Source organism: Denticeps clupeoides, chromosome 7 (genome assembly GCF_900700375.1).
Source record: "Denticeps clupeoides chromosome 7, fDenClu1.1, whole genome shotgun sequence".
Lineage (NCBI taxonomy): Eukaryota > Metazoa > Chordata > Actinopteri > Clupeiformes > Denticipitidae > Denticeps > Denticeps clupeoides.
The window spans coordinates 12,347,022-12,360,527 of record NC_041713.1 but is presented as its reverse complement, the minus strand read 5'-3'; the positions used below and the strand labels follow the sequence as shown (position 1 = coordinate 12,360,527).

Below are 13,506 nucleotides of genomic sequence, written 5' to 3'. Positions count from 1 at the left end.
ACGGCTCTGCATGACCCAGAGCTCACCTTGCATGGTCTGCATTGGTCTCAGTTTTAGCTCTAATCAGTTAGAGGGCAGCAGGAGGTCAGCGGCTGATGCTGGTCAGTAGTTGGGCCGCTGATAGCGGCAGATGATTCACCTCCACGGTTTATGATTAATCCTTACAGAAGGGTTCCAGCACGCTGCTCTACACCCATAGCTAATAAAAGTTTATGGAGTGCATTTAGGACGGCGCAGACGGGCCTGTCCGAGTCGGGTGTGTGCATGGAATCCTACAGTCCAAGCTCTCTTAACTCTCTCCTGGACACACGCCCAGCACAGCATGGAATTTTCTGGCCAGAGCATGAAGGCCACTGATTGGTTGGGCCTGTCTGGTTAGAGGCAGTAATGGGGTGGGGCCAGATCTGAAGGCAGTTGTAGAGTATATGTGAGAGAGGATTTCCCATCTTTACTTTCAGGAATGGTCCAGACAGATGTCCATTGCCATTTCCTGGCCTGCTAACAACACGTCATCTGTAGACTGTGGTCAGGGTGTGGCTGAAGACATAACAGACAGTTATAGAAACTTCTGTGAGGTTCGGTAAATGCAGTGTGGAGGCTCAGAAAATGTCTGTCACAAAGTGAAATGAATCTTTGCATTGGGGGTTTGAAATGATTTGCAATGGAAATGCATGAAATTGGATAAAATAGCTTTATTGTCATTTCCATGTGGCTAGTATGGAATGAAAATAGTCAGAAACAATTTGAATATAAACAACATGTCAGTAGTGATTCACATAGCATTCACATAACCTGGTTCTGATGAGTGACGGTTATGGATAGTCAAGTTTCAGCTTTTGGATGGACTGGATTAAATAAAAATGCATTTTCTGTTGTGTAAATGCTAAACCCAGACAATTTTGTCCTCAATGTAGCATTCATGGAAATAGATGCAGTTAATGGCTGTTTATGGATTTTTTTTTTCTTCTGGGGCAATGTTCATCAATATCTAAATTAGACAGACTTCCAATTATGACATACTTTCTTCACTCATCTGCAAAAAATCAATACTTCATCAGACATCAAATGTGCTGTTAGACATTATATTTAATTTAATTTTTAATGCGGTCAACAAGACCCTTAATTCTTGTCCTTCTCACCCCTCGAACAGAGGACACCCTGAAGGTGCACAATGGTCCAGCCAAGAACAGCTACATGGAGCAGAGCTTCCACGGCCTCAACCCCATCCTGAACATCCCTGTGCACCTGGGCCAGGTGGAGGCGGCTGAGCACAACGCCGGGCTGACGGGATCTGAGCTGGAGCGCTGGGTGGACGCTCTGGTGGGGTCAGTGTGGTTGGCAGTGGACGTCTGCAGCACCGGCCCCAGCGGATGCCCCGTCATCCAGTCCTGCAGGGAGACGCCCTGGAGCTCCCTCAGCCCTGACCCCAAGTCCCAACTCAGCCTTCCAGGGGGTGACGGGCACATCAGGTAGCAGGGACTGGGGCTGGAGCTGCTGCTGCTATCAGTGTGGCACCATGAGACTCTGCATTTTTTTTTTTTTCTTTGGTTGTATTTATTTATTCAACCTTACTGTTGCGTGAGGTTCGAGCACAAACCATCTTCCCACCAGAACCTGTATATTCTTTCATTCACCATTCAAGGGACAAAACAGAAACACTGAGAGGGCAGCAGATCTCCCGCGTGCTACTGTGCTGTATGTCCATACGTCTGGAGTGCTGTCTCTTTGTCCCTTTATTGTTTTCTTGACGTATTTATTCTCATTTGATTACTGAAGAAACTGTGATTGAACCTATTTTTCCCCAAATGTGTTTTAAAGGGGGAGGTGCGTGTCTCTTGCACGATAATTCATATAAGGGGCGGGGCTTAACAAATAAGCACTGTCATCAGCACGGGTCTTGAGAGGAGCGATGCTCCTCCAGTGACTGAAAGGCAAGAGCAACACACATTCAGCATCTCTGCCGCTCCCACTCCACCTGAGGGTTCCGCCCCTCTGCAACTGGGGGGGTGCGAGAGTGTTGGGGGTGGAGTCACATCTTACTGGCACAAAAGCAGGTTGGGTCTAGTCGTGCTAGAGGGACGTTAGTGTGGTGCTCTCTCTCAGGGCTCGCTCACTCTTGAAATGCTACACGTCAGCTGTGCTGGCACTGCGAGGGAAAGACATTTCAAGACCTCATTTATAACTTTTAAAAAAATATTTTTATTTCCCCCCTTCTGCTTTTTTTTGCTCTGAAGCAGAAGAATGAGTGTGTAGGAGAGGCTATTGAAGTTGCGTATTTATTCGCGTTGTTTATATAAATGAAATAGATATTTTTTAGTCAATGACTAATGTCTATATGCTGTTTTTTGCAGCTTATTCAATACCTTTTGTAATCAATCTGCCTTTATTTAAAAAGGCCCTCTCCCGGACGCTGAAACGGTGAAGATGCAATGGCATACAGTAGCTCTTTGGATAGTGTTTCCTTTTCTCCGACTGGGGTGCACATGTACATTTTGTTAATGGTGATCCAGGCCGAAAGGCCCCATGGAGGGCCAAGTGTTGAAAACTTTGTCAGACCGTAACATTTACTTCGTGTTCCGATGCCTGTCATTACTAATGGCCGGTCAATTGGATGTGGAATATGTATGTATGTATGTCTCCAAGCAAACACAGCTTATTTAACTGATGGCAGGTTTAAAGTTGCTATGTGCTGCATTCGTAGCATCATATAGCATCACAGACAACGGTAGGGTCGTAGCAGGATGGCCTGAAAACCCGTGGATCTCTCACACCCATCATAATCATAGGCTGCTCTGGAAATTTCCATCTGCTTCTTATTTTTAACTGAGCAAATTGCAAGCTTGCAAATCTGAAGTTTGCAATTGGACGGCAACCATTCCTCCGTTTTGAGGAGAAAAAAAGGATTTTTTTTCCAAAAAAATAAGTCTACTCTGGGGCTCATAAATTCAGCCATTGTTTTGTTTTTATATGTTCATTTGGCTTTATGAGACACAGGGCCCTGGAATGGGGCTTATATACTGTAAGGTGTCAGTGTTGTCACGTGATCAAAAAACAGGTCATCACGACCGCTTGTAAACAGTGGAGCACTCGTGTCACATGTGTAAGCTGTTCTCCGTGGAGTGCCTAACAGTGTGAAGGATTAAGATATTATTCTGTTCTGTTTTTTTTTATACTAATCCCTTAGCTGAGAGCTTCTGCTCTCCTCTTTGCTCATGTTCATCAGTTCCGTATTCCTGTGAAAAAGTGAACAGGTCTTGGTTTATAATAATAATTTTTGGATGTAGAACTAACAGTCGGGCATCTCCCATTGGATTCAATGTTGTGGCCCCAGTCGCTGGGCATAGTACTGTGGGGGAAAAAATGTCCCAGTCGGATGCACAAGTGACACCAACATTGATCCTACCAAATTGTACCTCTCAGATGACACACACACATGCGTGCATAAAGTTTTTTTTTTTCTTTTCATTTTAGATTTCTAAACTGTCTAATGTACAATTTCTATTTTGTTAGGAATGATGAGTGTAAAAGATGTATTTTCTAATAGACAGATTTTTTTAAATAATGAAAAAAGTATTGTAAATAACCTCAAATAAAAAAAAAAGAATTGTCCAAATATTTATATGATTTGTCTGAAGCCTGGAACATACTTCATTTAAACAGTCCTAATTTATGGTCAGCTGGAACGTAGTTGGTTGAAGTGGCATTATGTTTTAGAATTGTATGTACTTTTGAGTGTCAATATTGTCATTAACAAATATGTTTGCTGGACAGACTACATGTGGAAATATAAGATCTTTTTTTTCCATTTTGTCCTCCCTGAAAAAAAATGTACCAGCCTGTATTGTCACATTGACATTGGTCAAAAACACTAGGGACTGATGGGTAAGATTAATTATTGTTTCTAATTATTATAGTCTTATTAACATTAGCTTTTTTTATTGTGTGGTTGTCACCACATCAATGCTGTTTTTTATTATTATTTCTGAAGACATAGTTTTTGTCCATTAAGTATGTTCCAGGCTTCTTTATTTGTTGCTGAAGATGGTAGGTTGTGGATGGGTGCTGTGGGTGTCTTCTTTATTTGTCTTTAGGCTCTTAAGAATTACTTGCCTTTCAGAGAAGCTCGTGCCGGGCGGTGGTTCTCTGTGCTAGAATGTTTTTGTTCAGCGTCTGTTGCACAATTCGCTCTGAGCCCCCCCTCGCCCACCACCCTTGAGGGCAACTCCGTGCCTTAGCTGATGTCCTGTCTAAGGAACTCCTTCTGTGAAACATTTTTCTTTATTTGTTACATTTTTTTCTTCCACAAACCAAAAAAAAAAAAAAAACTAAAATCTGCTGTTGTAAATGCCTTCTGTAGAACTGCTCTGTTGGTTTTTTGACTGAATTTTTAAAATAAAAAATGGTGAAAAAAATACATTAATATGTCTGCTTATAGATAAGATGTTTAAACATCTCACACACATACACACAGTTTGTAAGCGGGAATGTAATGAATCCAAATCTCTGCGGGCAAGGCAGATAAGGCTGTTAATACGCAAAGCGTAGAGACCACAATGCTGCTCTGATACAGAACCTGAGGAGATCCATATCACCCCGCATCCAAAAACACCTACCTGCTGCCAAGATCCTCTTCCAGCTGTGTGTGTGTGTGTGTGTGTGTGTGTGTGTGTGTGTGTGTGTGTGTATCCGTTGGGACCCCACCTTGATCAAAGAGGCATGAAGGGCCCGGCAATGGCGCTCTATCCACGTTGACTGTCGAGAGACGGCCTAATTAGCAACATCTCGGCGAACACCTGCCTCACCTGCAGCTATAAAACACAGCTGCAGTTCCACCTCTTCTCTCTCTCTCTCTCTCTCTCTCTCTCTCTCTCCCTCACTCACTCTCCCTCCTCGGAGCAAAACTGTCGGATAAACGCGCTTAACCTGGACACGTCAGACGCATCTCAGCGACAGCCTGAGAGAGTTGAACAGCCTGGTTTAAGTTCCCTTTATGTATTACAGTAAGCATAAGAGTTTCAAGTGTCACAGATCACACACTTCTGTACATCATTTACATCAATGCAAATGTTACCCGCTTAAAAAAGAGGTCAAAATGATATAGTTATTTTAGGGCTGTCAAATGTGTTAATCAATGACAATTTTATTAATAAATATTAACACATTAAAATGAATTCACACAAATAATGCAGCTGTAGTTTGTTATCTAGCTAGAGACAAGCCCTACATAGAGATGAAAACCATTCAGAGGACACATATTTTCATGTTTTTCTGATCAGTTACGAGGTGTTTTGAGACACATTTTCATAATCCGAACTTTTTAAAAAAATTAAAAGAACAAGTGAGAAAACCCAAATAAATTGAACTTACTGTCAGTGACTGCAGGGTGTTTTATTAAAACCATTTTTATTAAGACCAGATCATCTGGTCTGCCCTGCCTTGCCCACACTTGTCTTTGTCATAGTTTAAATGTGCATTATAGCAAGCTGTGGTTTTAAGAAGTCATTGTGAATCAGTCGTGAGGCGGTATTTTAAAATGATTGAACAGATGTGAATCTATATTGGCTATGCTGGCCCTATGATTTCCTGAAGTTTTGATCCATTCTGTCTGCAGTCTGTCTGAAAAAGTGCACAGGGATGAAATGAATGCAGAGTATGCCCAGAAGGCTCTCTCTTTATCTGTATACATCTTTAATGTTGAGCATTAATGAGCCTTAACGATGCAGCCAAAGGCACCACACTGATGCGTTTGGACTTCCACCCCTGGTGCTTAATAGGAAAATCCTACTCCTGCGCAGAGGGCAGAGCAGCCAAAACAAACGGTTGGATGTCAACGGGTGTGTCCACATCCATATATTATTTATAAATGCATTATTATTATTATTTCATTGTTATTATGGGCTGTGGACAGCCCAGTCGGTGAGGTTTGGGACACTCTGGGAGCGGTGGAGAGAGCTGCTAACAGCTGCCCGTGGTCAGGACGCGCACTTTTAAACGGACAAAAGCGCAGCATTTATAGGAATTCCCCCGTGGCAACTCCACTGCGGCGGAGACTTTCATTCGTCCCCTTTCCTGAAGACAGGGGAGAGATGGGAGCACTAAGTGCTACAGAGGAAACGGTATCTGTCCCCCCTCCAACCACCAAACACGCACAAACACCCAGCCAACCTCCACACTCTACTTTAGCACTGACAGCATTGATGCAAGTGTGACTCTCAGAGTATTGTCTGCAGACGCCGTGTCCCTGTCACCGAGAGCAGAGCCACGGTGGCCCCAGCGCTCTGTTGGCTGAGGCCGCGTCTGAGTGCTCCTCACTAATGCACCCCAGCTCTCCGCCCGGCCCGGCCACGGCGTCCCTCCACTCTCGCTGAGAGCATGTACAAACCCGGCCAGCGAGGGAGCGACTTTACTTTACCACTTTACACCGCGTCCCTTCACGGTGCGTTTGCTGCGGCCTATTAACTCCGCTCGATACACGCGGCACGGATGTCTGATGTTCGAGTGACTTCTTCATCACGCTGCTCGGCCCTGCTCAGCAGATGAGGTGTCCTTGTCTCAACAAGACGGGAGGGGGGAGTCAAAGTATGAAAAAAAAGTTAATGAAGAAGAAGAAGAAGAATCGCTAATAATTGCCTGAGGAGATTTGTGGAGCTTTGAAGGTCCCATTATCAACCCGGTGGCTTTTGACTCAACTTTCTTCGCCTGTCTCGGTCCATGACAGAAAATCCACAATAAAATACACAGCGAGATCAGAGAAGCAGAGGAAGGCCGGGGACGGGCGGGGCTGAGGGGAAACGGGGGAGCGACAGCGGCTTTCCGCTTAATCTCTGGAGGCGGCGAGCACGAGTAGGGCGGAGGTGTAGCAGCGGTGGTCTGAGAGGAAGAGCACACAAATGCTCAAACGGCAGGAAGGGAGGGAGAGATTCACTCGCTCGCCTCATCCGTGGAGGACAGGAAGCCTCCGGTGTCGTCTAATCCTCCTCCACACGGCGACCCCTGCTAAACGGGAGGGGGACGTCTCTCAACCTCGGCCAACCACGCCTCCCCATCCCTCTCAGTCAACAGAAAGCTAACAGCTGTCATTTGTCCATCTTACCAAACTACTACAGCGGCTGATCTGATTGTTGCTATGATACAGGGTCAGCGAAGAACAGACAGCGGCGTGTGTCTGAAATGAAGAGATAAACGGCAGACGGGCAGGGCAGGAGCGAACGAGAGGTCGGAGGAACGTAAACTCCCAGCAGAGCTCCGGAACAACAGTGTCTCCGTGACCAATAATACAAATAAGGTTGACCAGCCATGCACAAACTCAAATCCCCCAACGGAGCGGCTGTCAGTGTGAAGCATCCGCTTGGCACACAAACAAAGGGAGGAGAGGCTGAAAGGGGGCGGGGTGGAGGAGAGCGCCCGCTCCACCATTCATCAGCGGCGCGAGTGTGCCACCTCGCCGCCGCCGCAATTAACGTAATATCCGCCTGCATCTTGATGCAAGGTCGGCTTGCCCCGCCGCGCCTTTGCTCCGTGAACCCAAAGAAGGAAGTGCGTGCCGTCCTGTGCATCATGTGACCATCTGACAGCAAGGACAAAACTAATAAAAGAAGTGAGTGGAGGTGTGGAGGAAAGGACACAAAGACACAAGCTGGGAAGGCTTCCACGGTTTTCTTCAAGACTTTCCAGCCATAGCTGGACTCAAGCTGACGCTCCCCTCGGTTACGGACCCTCCCCAAGGAGTCGCAAAGCCGGTGGCAAAACGTCTAAGCTCCGTAATATGCATTTTCAACATAAAGGGCTGTTTTGTGTAAACCATTTCTACACAAAAAAAAAGGTTTGCAGCTCGTTTCAGGAGATACGAAACATGAACTTTTGGCATCAGGGGAATTCAGACAGATGGGCAGTTTAGGCAGTTTAACAGGATGGTGTGTGTGTGGGTGAGTGGATTTTCGTCAGACATCACACCTTTAGTCTGGAGAAGTGACACAGTCTCACTCTCACCTTCTGCGTTAGGCCTTCTGTTGGTAACTTCCCCACCCTACTTTTAATACATCAAACACATCGGAGCGCCAACCGCAGCCGCTCACAGCTGAAAATGCTGTACATACAGGCCACTGGGCAGGAGTAATCATCTTCTCATGGACTAGCAGCACCTCCTCGTTCACCTTAAACATCAATATTAGCCTTTCATATTTGGAAATCTTTCATTTACATTTACAGCATTTATCAGTCGCCCTTATCCAGAGCAACTTACAATCAGTAGTTACAGGGACAGTCCCCCCTGGAGCAATTTAGGGTTAAGTGTCTTGCTCAGGGACACAATGGTAGTAAGTGAGATTTGAACCTGGGTCTTCTGGTTCATAGGCAAGTGTGTTACCCACTAGGCTACTATCACCTTCATTGACTTTGTCGATTCCAATGTATTTCACAAATGAGTTAACATTGATAACATGGATAATTGCATGCTATCAGCAGAAGAATTATGTAATGAGATCATCACTGGTTAGATTGGGTTTGTGGGTTTCAAAGTCCCATTCAGGTGCTCTGGTGTGCATCAGTCAGGGTCTGATGGACATTGCACAAGTGCTCGATGAATTCGTCCCAGTTCACTGGTAAACGCACAGCCCAGGAACCTACTAAAGCCTACAACCTACTAAAGCCTATCCTGTATAACACAAAGACACATAATAGTCATGCACAGCACATTCTGGTCTTTGGGGACAACAAGAGAAGACTGGGAACACCTTGTAAAACCTGTTGTAGAAAAGCTCTGTAGATCTCTAGATAAAACAGGTTTAAATAGGGGGCCGATTAGACAAGACAAGGCTGCAGTTTGACACTTGTTACACCGTCAGGATCAGTATCCATGCCAAAGGGCCCTATGGAGGGAACATGATAAGAGACCCACAACCCAGAAGTGTTACTGGCGAGTGCACACTGTGGGATTGGGACTTACCAGGAAGTTGGCGGCCACGCACGACTCAACACGCAGACACCAACCGTAATACTGCCGTGTCGTGTGGGGTTGAGCCGGCACAGACCTGACACTAGTTCAGTTCAGGTAAATGTAAATGCACAAGTTCATTTTTCACAGATCCAAAAATTGGTTTCTTTTTTGATAAAAAAGCCAACTGTTCTTTCTGACTTTAAATTGCATTGTTGGCCATACAGTACAGGTCAAAAGTTTGGACACACCTTCTCATTCAATGTGTTTTCTTTATTTTAATGACCATTTACGTTGGTAGATTCTCACTGAATGCATCAAAACTATGAATGAACACATGTGGAGTTATGTGGAGACCTGACATCCACAGTCACCGGACCTGAACCCAATCCAGATGGTTTGGGGTGAGCTGGACCACAGAGTGAAGGCAAAGGGGCCAACAAGTGCTAAACACCTCTGGGAACTCCTTCAAGACTGTTGGAAAACCATTTCAGGTGACGACCTCTTGAATGCCGAGAGAATGCCAAGAGTGTGCAAAGCAGTAATCAGAGCAAAGGGCGGCTATTTTGAAGAGAACTAAAATATAAAACATGTTTTCAGTTATTTCACCTTTTTTTGTTAAGTACATAACTCCACATGTGTTCATTCATAGTTTTGATGCCTTCAGTGAGAATCTACCAATGTAAATGGTCATGAAAATAAAGAAAACACATTGAATGAGAAAGTGTGTCCAATCTTTTGGTCTGTACCTCTGGCACCACCCAAACTGTAGTGGGAATAAAACCGGCACTTCTGCAGAACCCATTGTCATTCTACCTCTGTGGCTCATCCAACTATCCAAATGTGCACATGTGCAGAATGTTCAGCTTTCATGAAAAAGGAAAAAATACATTTAAATACAAACATTTAAATAAGCACAAAAATAGAGGATTTAGGCTGCATCACAACAAGTAGAACTTGGTTCTAATGCCAGTCTGCTCTGCCAGCAGCTTCCCTGACCCTGACCTGGATAAATGTATTTGGGAAATGGAGGGATTAGTATGCACTGAGTCTACATCAAGATGGATTGGGCGCTTCGGGTTCTGTCCACTGTGAAGCCGACCACCAGATCACCCAGCAGACGGGAGGGAGCAGCAAGTCTGAGCGTCTCCTGCTGCTGGCTATGGTACAAAGCAACATGGAGCACATGGCGTTTAAAAAAAAAATTAGAAGATGGATGAGGGGTGGGACTCATCTGCTGTTCTCACGATTACATCCGCCAAATTTATTACGCTTTATCTGTGTGGTAGTAATTAACCCTCTGCACAGAAGTTCCGTTGCCCCGGTCCTATATAACCAGTCCTCGGCAAATGCTCCAATTCCTCTCCATCAACCCTGAGTGCACCAAGTCATTATTCAGTGGGACTTGCAGAATTAGTGCAAGGCCCTCGGGGCTGGTGCTACAGCGTCGGGCCAATCCATCAGCACTGCCGGGGGGGGGGCAGCAGCACTCAGATGTGTGACAGCACCACCGGAAATGTTCTCAGCCGAGCGTGGGGAAGTGCCAGCATCACAAACAGGAACTGCAGCCACATGGTAGAACCTTCTTATCAACAAACAGTGCATCTCCAATCCCTTCACTTTCACATATGGCTTCTGCCATTGCGTGTGTGTGTGTGTGAGAGAGAGAGAGAGAGAGAGAGAGAGAGAGAAGGGGGGAGAGAGAGAGAACATGGGCGTGTGTGTGTGCATCGCAGAACAAATGAGAGGAATGAGATAAGGAGGCTTATGCCACGTTTAAGATCAGGTAAGCGAATGCCTTGAAATCAATCACAAATTTCACCCTTCAGTAGGCCTACACACAATAAGACAGGGCCTTGGACAGACCTGGAGCCTATGCATTTCAAATCAAAGCACTCGTATACTTTTACTTGCCAAGCGGAGGCAAGCTTACATACAAAACAGCCTTCTGTTTGTCGACAATCTCAAACATCCATCAGGAAATTAAATAGGCTCTTGACAGAGGTGACAGTCACCTTGATTGTTGTATCATTCAAATGTTAACAATCCAAAGGCCCATTTTCCTTTTGTTTCCCCCAAATCCTGCTCCTCCTATTCATCCCATCTGCTCCTTGAGTCTTAATGAAGTGATTGAAGTGATTGTCACACGTGATACACAGCAGCACAGCACACAGTGCACACAGTGAAATTTGTCTGTCAAAGGCCCATTTTCCTTTTGTTTCCCCCCATTCCTGCTCCTCCTATTCATCCCATCTGCTCCTTGAGTTTTAATGAAGTGATTGAAGTGATTGTCACATGTGACACGTCGACCACCTCCGTTGGGGATCTCATTCGTGTTTCTTGTTGCTGAGCGATCTTACCAAGTGACTTGGAAAGGATCCACCTCTACCCCACGTAGACTCTCCACTGGTGTCCCTCAAGGCTCGGTGCTAGGTCCTCTCCTTTTCTCCCTCTACACAAGATCACTTGGTGAGGTCATTTCCTCACATGGATTATCCTACTACTGCTATGCTGACGACACACAACTCCTCTTCTCCTTTCCTCCCTCTGATCTACATGCTGCTTCCAAAATCTCTGCACGTCTAACCGACATCTCGTCTTGGATGGCAGCCCATCACCTCCAACTCAATCCCACCAAAACTGAACTAATATTCATTCCAGCAGATTCTTCACCACATCAGGATCTTGCTATTTACCTAGACAACTCGCAGCTCTCTCCTTCTGCAACAGCCCGCAACCTTGGGGTAACAATAGACAACCAACTCTCTTTCTCAACTCACATCAGCAATCTTTCCCGCTCATGTAGATTCCTTCTCTACAATATCAGACGAATCCGCCCTTATCTGTCAACCCAGGCCACCCAACTACTGGTTCAGTCCTTAGTAATCTCACGACTGGACTACTGTAACTCCCTTCTAGCTGGTCTACCACTATGTACCATTCAACCTCTACAACTCATACAAAATGCACTGATCTTCAACCTTCCCAAATTCTCCCACACCACCCCTCTGCTACGTTCCCTCCACTGGCTCCCAGTAGCTGCACGCATCAGGTTCAAAATACTGATGCTGGCCTACAAAGCCAAACATGGAGTAGCACATCCTACCTCACAGCCCTTATTACACCTCGCACTGCACCTCGTTTACTCTGAGCCTCCAGTACGGCTCGCCTGGTCCCTCCATCTCTGAAGGTAAAAGGAAAACATTCATCTAGACTCGGTGGTGGAATGAACTTCCCCTCGAGGTCAGAACAGCTCAGTCACTGAGCACCTTCAAACGACAGCTCAAGACCTTCCTCTTTAAAGAATATTTAGATTAAATAGTAATCTTCTTGTTGTCGAACTTTGTGTACTGAATCTACAACAGAGTGAATAAAATAGATGTATTTATAGTTGGGGTCCTAGTGAACCGGAATTGATCTCTTCATCGATGGTAACTTGAAAGCACGTTGTAAGCCGCTCTGGATAAGGGCGTCTGCCAAATGCCGTAAATGTAAATGTAAATGTAATGTAAATGCTTTGTGTGATAGACCCTTTGTTGTTAACCTGTTAGCTGTTAGCCTGTCATGTGCCGTTTTTGGTAACTTGTACGTGTTTTAGTTATCCCTGCTGTTATCCCATACCTTCCTTTAGGCTGTTTTGATGTTGGTTAGCTGTCCTGAGTCCTCTGTCTTATTGAACCTGTTAGCACACTGTAAATACTGTACACTGTATTGAACCTGTTAGCACACTGACCTCCTCCTCTCCACACCCTTGTTGCGTTTCTTAGACCCCTAGACTTAGGAACGTGACAAATGGCGGCTCGTTCGGGATTGTTTTTACCTTGGTTTGGTGTTTGTGAGCAGAATCATATATCCGGTAAGTTAGGGTGTCTCTTGGGGTCTTTGCTGTGGCAATGCCCTCCCTGCAGAGCACCACTTTTGTTATTTTGCTTTGTTATTTTTCCTTTCTTTCTTTTGGAGCTAATCCGGGTGGGGGTACACCGTCACGCGAACAGCCTCAGCTTGAGTCTGCCGGGGTGACGTTCGGCGTTCAAAGTTGCCTCCAATCGCTACCCTCTGAAGAGCAGATAGGTTAAGGTAGCTTGTGTTAGGCATGTTTAGGACCGGATTTACAATTTTGCTGTTGTGTTTGTGGCCTCAGGTATACGTTCGGTGGAGAGGAGTTTGTGTAGGCTTGGGTGGTTGTTAGTATTCAGCTTTTTGTTTTTTGGCGTACAAGTTTGTGTGGGGTAGTTGATCTGTTGTGTACACAGGTGTGGGTCTAAAGTTAGCACAAGATGCATTTTGTGTGTGGTGGCTGTGTTTGTATCATTTGTGGACATTTGTTAGTGCTCCTTCTGCATTCGTTCGGCACAGTGTTTGAAAGAGACGTTGTTTGAATTGCCGTGTGTTGTTCGCTCACTCTCAGTAGTGAGGATCTTCGGCGGAAGGATATTGTTTCAGTTGTGGAGCGTGTTGGTCAATAGGAACGTTTTTCCCAGCCCTGCCTGCTGATGTGCTCTCGTCAAGCATTTCTGCCGAAACGGCGAGTGACTCTGATGCGGATGTAAAAAATCCGTGAGTGCTCATTGGAG

General features: G+C 45.5%; 1 protein-coding gene across 2 annotated transcripts in view; it reads left to right on the top strand.

Annotated features, from left to right (window-relative positions):
- Positions 1–4,359, top strand: part of xylt1 (xylosyltransferase I) — a 52,401-nt gene extending 48,042 nt beyond the window's left edge. For both annotated transcript variants that reach the window (XM_028987325.1, XM_028987326.1), the window contains exon 11: positions 1,151–4,359. In XM_028987325.1, the coding sequence (XP_028843158.1) occupies positions 1,151–1,473 (323 nt within the window). In that variant the 3' untranslated portion in view covers positions 1,474–4,359. The remainder of the gene's footprint in view (positions 1–1,150) is intronic.
- Positions 4,360–13,506: the final 9,147 nt, after the last annotated feature.